The sequence below is a fragment of the Nannobrachium achirus genome, assembly GCF_963921795.1.
Source record: "Nannobrachium achirus genome assembly, chromosome: 12".
Lineage (NCBI taxonomy): Eukaryota > Metazoa > Chordata > Actinopteri > Myctophiformes > Myctophidae > Nannobrachium > Nannobrachium achirus.
This window is the reverse complement of record NC_137832.1, coordinates 41129620-41137119: the sequence shown is the minus strand read 5'-3', so window position 1 is coordinate 41137119 and position 7500 is coordinate 41129620. Positions and strand designations below refer to the sequence as shown.

The window sequence follows — 7500 nt, the reverse complement described above, 5'->3', positions numbered from 1 at the left end:
TGTGTGTGCTGCTCAGCAGAGCTAGAGTTACAGTACTCGGGTATTTGGATTAGTCCTCTCTTTATTGTGGGTACGAGAGAGAGCCGTGTGCACTGATAACACACTGGGAACACACTGTACTGTCTGTCCAGAGCTAACGTAGCGCCTAATAGAATAGTATAAGGAGTGTTTCACCGCCATTTTTCCTTTGACTCCACTAGACCCCCAACACCACCACCACCACCCCATGTGTCAAACCTCTAATTGAATCCAATTATTGCCGCTTCTGCACTTCTGCTCGCTCTGCACTGCTCGGTGCGTTGACGGCGAAGTGAAATAATAACGTAGCGTTTGCGACGGTGCGGCGGCACTTTAAGATATCTGCCCACGGAGGCTCTCCATTCCCCCCGCTGGCCTCAAGATCGAATCTTGCCAGAATTTAATCTTCTGTGTCTCCCGTGCTCCGTTGCCCTCTCAGCCTCGCTACTTTCTCAGAACTGGAGAGAAAAAGTAAAGCAGATTGGTCTCCCTGGCTCTGTTTTTAGTCACGAAACATTAAGGCCTGTTCGGCTGACGCAGCAAATCTTTTCTTCTTCTTCCTTGTGGTTCATGTTAATGTTTGGTTGGTATGTTGGCATGTTGGATGATATATTGATTGATTGATTGATTGATTGATTGATTGATCGGCCCCTTGTCGTCTGGTGAGGTGATATAGTTATCCTCAATGACAGACATGGGAGGAGGAGAAAGGTGCAATGTCCCATGCCCCAAAATGGATGATATCCACGATTTAAGGTCAATCTCTGTCTCTCCCTGCTTCTTTTCACACTTAAGCGAGCGTATACACACACACACACACACACACACACACACACACACACACACACACACACACACACACACACACACACACGTGCACACACGTGCACTGTCGCACACACAACACGTGCACGCACGCACACACACACACACACACACACACACACACACACACACACACACACAGACACAGACACAGACACAGACACAGACACACACAGACACGTACATGTACGCACAGTCATCTCTCTCCTGCAGCCATTTCCAGGCAGGCCAGTGGAGTGTGTCCTCATTACCGTCTGTGAGTGTGTAGTCACTACTCAGTCACAGCTCCCGCCGCCAGAATGGGATTTTCTCCTCTTTTCCTCCTCTGTCTCTTTCCCCTTCTTTTTTCACCTTGCCTCCTCTTGCATATCGCTTCATCCATTTCACAGACAGAAAATCATTATCGGTCAGGAAAGACAATTTCCTGCTCCTCTGATCCCTCGTAAGTGAGGAGTGTGTCTGCGTGCGCGTCGTTTCCTTTTGGGTGCTGTGTGTGTTTTTCTGTGACACCGTGTTTCTGTGATCAAATAGAGACTTTCGATGGTGGATAGTGGTAAATGAACAGATAATGAAGTATACACTGGCATGCCACAGGAACATCTGTATCTTTTTTTTTGTTGGCGGGGAATTTGTGACGCATGGTCTTTTTTTCCACCGTGCACAGTGTGCATGCAGGATCCCCTCCAACCTCCAACCCTCGTGAAAGTGCCAGGCACCGCCTGCATCCTCCATATCTGACAGGCTCAACAGGAGTATTCAGCTGTCATAAACAAGCTTAAACCTGCTGAGTCATACTCATACCACGGTGTCGCTTGCGACGCGTTGTGAGCTTTTAGGTCTGCTCTTGTTGGCGAGTGACGCCATGGTACGAATGGCACGATCTCCAATCACAACGGAGAGTAGATGGAGTGCAGGCCTGCAATCCCCCGACAGAGGCTCAATGTTCCAGCAAAGAGAGAGAGAGAGAACGAAATTGAGCGTGGGTGTGTGTATGAGTGAGAAAGAGAGAGAGAGAGAGCATACTCCTCTCAGGGTTATTAGACTTTAATCACAACCAGATGAACTTGTTGATAGGGTACTAAACAGGACTAAATGGCCTTCCAACTCTCAGCTTAGACTCCGGCCCAAAAGGCACGACGCCACCACCACTCGTAATTGACCGAGAGGTTACCCACCCTGGAGGATATAAACAACACTGTGTCAGAGTTCCTGTTGTCTTTGCCTCCTCTCCTCTCCGGCTTCCTCTCTCTGCCACTTTTTTTTTTAACAGGGCCGTGTGCCATCGCAGCAGAGCCCAGTCCGTCATTCACATGCAGACAGGTGGTAGGTTGGTGGCGGCGGTGCAAAGCAATCAGGAAAATGGGCGGACAATGTATTCTCCCGTGGCTCTTGTCCATTCCGCGCGGGAGGCACCTGCCTGCCTCTATCTCCTCACCATGCCAGTAATGGAAGAGCAGAAACCGGGGGGGGGGGAGACACAGACGCAGCTGCGACACTCTTCTGAAGGCAAATTTGTGTTCAGAATGACACCCAGCTGTGCTTCTAGTCCTGTGAGAGCAACATTAAGGGTGTATTCTTCTTCTTTCTTTCTTTCTTTCTTTTTTTTTTTACATCAAAGGTAAGAGCTTATCAAGTGTAATCACGTTTAGTAACATGAGATTGGACCTGACAAGGGGGAATGCATGGGACAGGATGCTGTCCGTTTTTTTCCAACCCTGATACTTACAACACACACACAAGTGTGCAGAAATGCACACAGAGACACGCACGACTACGCACACTACACGGCAAAATCCTCAGTGTTCATTTATACATTCGTAACTCTGAGATTAAGTCCCCATCACACAGCAAAATCCTCAGCGTTAATTCATCCATTTGTAACTCTGCGAATGTACAAAATGGAACCAAAGGAGCCCAGTTAGCTCCTTCTTCAGAGCGCATTACCAGGTCACCGCTGGTCAACAAGCCCGAGCAAGCCGCCCCCCGATCGGTCCATCTGGGCGCGTTCTGGAAGGCCCCCAACCCAGCGCTGTTTCACATGAAACGTGCTGAGGCTTCAAAGCTGTACTGCTGCCTGTTTAGCAGTAATGTACCATTATGCATGGCATCCAACGAGCACGCTGGAGCACAAAAGGGAACCACATGTGGAGCACTTCATGTGCCCAAAGCTATACATTACATATGTTACATGTGCTGTGTACGAGATCATCCCTGTGTGTGTGTGTGTGTGTGTGTGTGTGTGTGTGTGTGTGTGTGTGTGTGTGTGTGTGTGTGTGTGTGTGTGTGTGTGTGTGTGTGTGTGTGTGTGTGTGTGTGTGTGTGTGTGTGTGTGTGTGTGTGTGTGTGTGTGCGTGCGTGCGTGTGTGTGTACGTGTGTTCATGAAGCTCTATATTACATAGACCTCAGCTGCGAGGACTGCGAGGAAAATACAAGCAAGTTGATTTATAAAGCATAAAATGATACATTTCCCCTCTCTGCCTGGCGCAAGCCCACCATGCATTATACAATCGCCCTCTAACAGATTTAAACATGCACACACGTGTGTGCTCACGTTCACACACACACACACACACACACACACACACACACACACACACACACACACACACACACACACACACACACACACACACACACACACACACACACAGCTGTTGTAGAGTACTGAATGACGCAAATTCTATTATACATAGAAATGACACAGTGTGACGCTATTATCCAGGTAAAGAACACACAGGCCAAGGGAGAGAATGTTTATGTTTATGAAAAAAACAAAGATAAACAGTTTGAAAACAGTTTTCAGGGCTCTGTCGATGGAATGAAGCTTTGTTTGTACTGTAGGGAGGAGAAAATAAAAGTTTGAAGTGAAATGGATTTCTGCTAAGAGGAAAAGCAGCTCCGGGGCTAAGTGACTATGTGAGGGTGTTGTCAAAGGCTACCTCCATCCCCACCCTCCTCCTTTCATCTGCCTCATCCCTTTCTCCTCCTCCTCTCTTCCCACTCTCATTAGCCGTGGTGTGAGAGAGTGGAGAACAAAGCCCAGGCCCTCCCAATCGATCTCCGAGCAGCACTATTAATCGACCTGCGAGGCAGTGGTCTCCTCCATCTGCAGGGCGATTGACGGGTCAGAGATTGATGCGGAGGATTGTTGTTGCGTTTATGTGTTCACGTGTGTGTCTGTGTGTGTGTGGGTGTGGGTGTGTGTGTTATGTCTTCATCTGAGATTGAATTACTAGGATATAATCCTGTTTCTCTTGACCGTTGTACCTTCTTTTTTCCTCTGCGCTACCTGAAACAACATGGAATATTTGCCATTGGCACCTGTGTGTGTGTGTGTGTGTGTGTGTGTGTGTGTGTGTGTGTGTGTGTGTGTGTGTGTGTGTGTGTGTGTGTGTGTGTGTGTGTGTGTGTGTGTGTGTGTGTGTGTGTGTGTGTGTGTGTGTGTGTGTGTGTGTGTGTGTGTGTGTGTGGAGGTATCCACATATGGGCCAGGGGCCCACAGGGATATGGCCCCAAGATAGTGACAGACAGTTGTATTGCTGGATACTATTTACCTTGGCACCACCTCCTTACTCTGGCAACACAAACACACAGAGACTCACACACACACGCGCGCACACACACACGCACGAACACTCGCACCCTCTCAGACGCTCAAGCAGAGAGAAATGATGTATAAGCTGGCAGCGAGCCGCACTTTACCCTGGCACAGTATCCTTACCTTGGCAGTGCTGTGACACACGCCAACACTCTAATGGATTAGTCCTGCAGCAGCAGTCAAAACGACTGCTGTGCATATGTGCTCTGCACGTGTGTGTGTGTGTGTGTGTGTGTGTGTGTGTATGTGTGTGTGTGTGTGTGTGTGTGTGTGTGTGTGTGTGTGTGTGTGTGTGTGTGTGTGTGTGTGTGTGTGTGTGTGTGTGTGTGTGTGTGTGTGTGTGTGTGTGTGTGTGTGTGTTATGGAGGTGCTGTTTAGACAGTGAAATAACATGGGACTGCGGGCCAGATGACTTGCCCCGGTGTTATTGCCACATTTCCGTATGTTTGTGCGGGAGGAAGATTGTGCCACATTTGCATGTGAAAAGGTGTCAGACTAACACCTCTCCCTCTATCTCCTCCTCCTCCCCATACCCCCTGCCCATCTCCGCTCTCTGTCTCTCTCCACAGCTCTAATAGCTATCGGCCAGTACAGCAGCACCATAGAGACGGTGGATGCAGGCTGGTGTAAGGACATCACCGACCAGGGAGCCACGCAGATCGCCCAGAGCAGCAAGTCCCTGCGCTACCTGGGCCTGATGAGGTGTGACAAGGTAAAGCACACATCCATGACGCCGCTCTGCTGCTTAGGGATGGGACGATAATCGTTATTATCGTTTATCATCATAAACACTCACAATAAACATATCGTGGAGATTTAATTTATCATGAAATTGTCCTCCGTCATGCATTGGGATGAATCCACCTTTTATTTGCCGAGCTGCATATCTGGTAGCTTGAGTCTGACATTGTTCCCTGTCTGAACGATTTAGATAGATAGATAGATAGATAGATAGACAGACAGATAGACAGATAGATAGATAGATAGATAGATAGATAGATAGATAGATAGATAGATACCTTTATTTTCCAAGGGGGAAAATCAGTCGCGCAGAGGCAGCACAGCAGTATAAGGATATTTACAAAGTTACAGAGAAAAAGAACAGAGTACAGTAAAGAGCAAGGTATATCAAAGAAAGGAAACAAAGAATATATACATTCCTAAACCAATCACTAGAGATCAGCGGATCCGCCTACTTGTGGCTTCATCCATGTGCACAACATTGCTAGCCATTAGCACACACAAGACACAATGTCAACAAACATTGCGTATGTGTCTGTGTGCGAGTCGAGCGAGCACAGCGTGTGTGTGTCTGTGCAAGTGACACAGAACTGCGATCAGAAACATGTAATCAACAGCTTGGTGAAATCTGTGTGTGTGTGTGTGTGACTGTGTGTGTGTGTGTGTGTGTGTGTGTGTGTGTGTGTGTGTGTGTGTGTGTGTGTGTGTGTGTGTGTGTGTGTGTGTGTGTGTGTGTGTGTGTGTGTGTGCGCACGCTCTTCCTGAAATGTAATCGTTTCAACTGCTGCGCGGATTGGATATCCGTTAGACCCACCCCCACCCCCTGCGCTCATTGGACGAGCCGCCATTTCAGACGGGATAAACTGCAGATTCAAACTAGAAGCAGTGCTCTTCCGAGCACAGGTCTCCACCAGGCCAGGCGTCCTGGTGGTGCTACTGTATAATAGGCCATATAATAGACCTTTCATGGCAATCGGACACTGCATGCATGATTTGAGGCATTGTGTTCCAAAAATGTGTCTTGCTAAAGTCTACCTGCTGGTGGCGCTATAACAGGCCATTTGTTCCTTGACATAGTGGGAACATGTGTGGCAAATTTCACGGTAATCGCAAGCTGCGTTGATGATTTGAAGCATTTTGTTCAAAAGCTGAGCAATCCTGCAAACTTTGGAAGCCAATATTAGCCAATTAGGATGGAATATGAAATATCAGACGGATCGGACTTGATCATAGAGATACTGTGTACCGATTTGCATGATTTTTGGATAAAATCTCAAGGAATAATAGGAAAAATTGTGTTTTACATAAGTCGGCCTCCTGGTGGCGCTATAAAGGCTGATGTGAAAAATGCAGGGAAAGGGTTTTTCCTTGGCCTCTAGGGAGTGCGCTTACAAAGTTTGAAACTGATCGGTGGAGTTATAGGTAAAAACACAAATCGGCCTGTTATAGCGCCACCATGAGGCTGATTTCAAAAATTTGAAGTGTCATTTCTTCCTCGACCTAGTGGGAACGTGTGTGCGCGATTTCATGATAATTGCACTTTGCGTTTGGGATTTGAGGCATTTTGTTCAAAACGGCTCAATCCTACAAACTTTGGAAGCCAATCTTAGCCAATCAGGATGGAATATACAAAATCGGACAGATCCGTGTCGATCACATGACTGTCGAGATACTGCCTACCGATTTGTAGGATTTTTGGGCAAAATCTGTAAGAGTAGCGCACAGAAATGTGTTTTGCGAACATCAGCCACTAGGTGGCGCTAGAAAAGGCCCATTCAAAAAATTTAGGGCAGAGGTTCTAGATTGGCATCCAGGGAATGTGTGTGCTCACTTTGGCAGCGACCGGGCCAACGGCGACTGAGATTAGGTGCACACAAACTGCGAGGACACACGGACGGACGCACGCACGCACGCACGCACGCACGGACGGACACACGGACGGACGAAGGGGAAAACATACTCTCCCCCATGCCTTCGGCTGGTGGAGACAATTACAACACCAGACCAGAGAAACAGTCCGCTCAGAGAGTGGGCGGGTCTATGGGCTGGAACCAGGCTAATTTAAACCCTCTATAATAGGTCAAAGGGAACTGGAAATAACGTACTTGATACTAGTCTTTTTTTTTTCACTCTCTACCATATCTCTTTGCCAAAAAATAGACAGATCTACAAGCTATTTTTTGGCAAATGTTCCACCCCAGGATAATGGATTTTGGGGATATTTTGATTATCGCGATAATATCGTAAATTGTAATTTCTTTGGTCACAATAATCGTGACATGAAATGTCCATATCGTAATTTAAGCTGATAAAATAA

General features: G+C 47.4%; 1 protein-coding gene across 1 annotated transcript in view; it reads left to right on the top strand.

Annotated features, from left to right (window-relative positions):
• fbxl17 (F-box and leucine-rich repeat protein 17) overlaps window positions 1-7500 on the top strand; it is a 328548-nt gene that overhangs the window by 284653 nt on the left and 36395 nt on the right. Inside the window, exon 10 of the mRNA XM_080739152.1 lies at window positions 5012-5154. Coding sequence (XP_080595278.1) covers window positions 5012-5154 — 143 coding nt within the window. The remainder of the gene's footprint in view (window positions 1-5011; window positions 5155-7500) is intronic.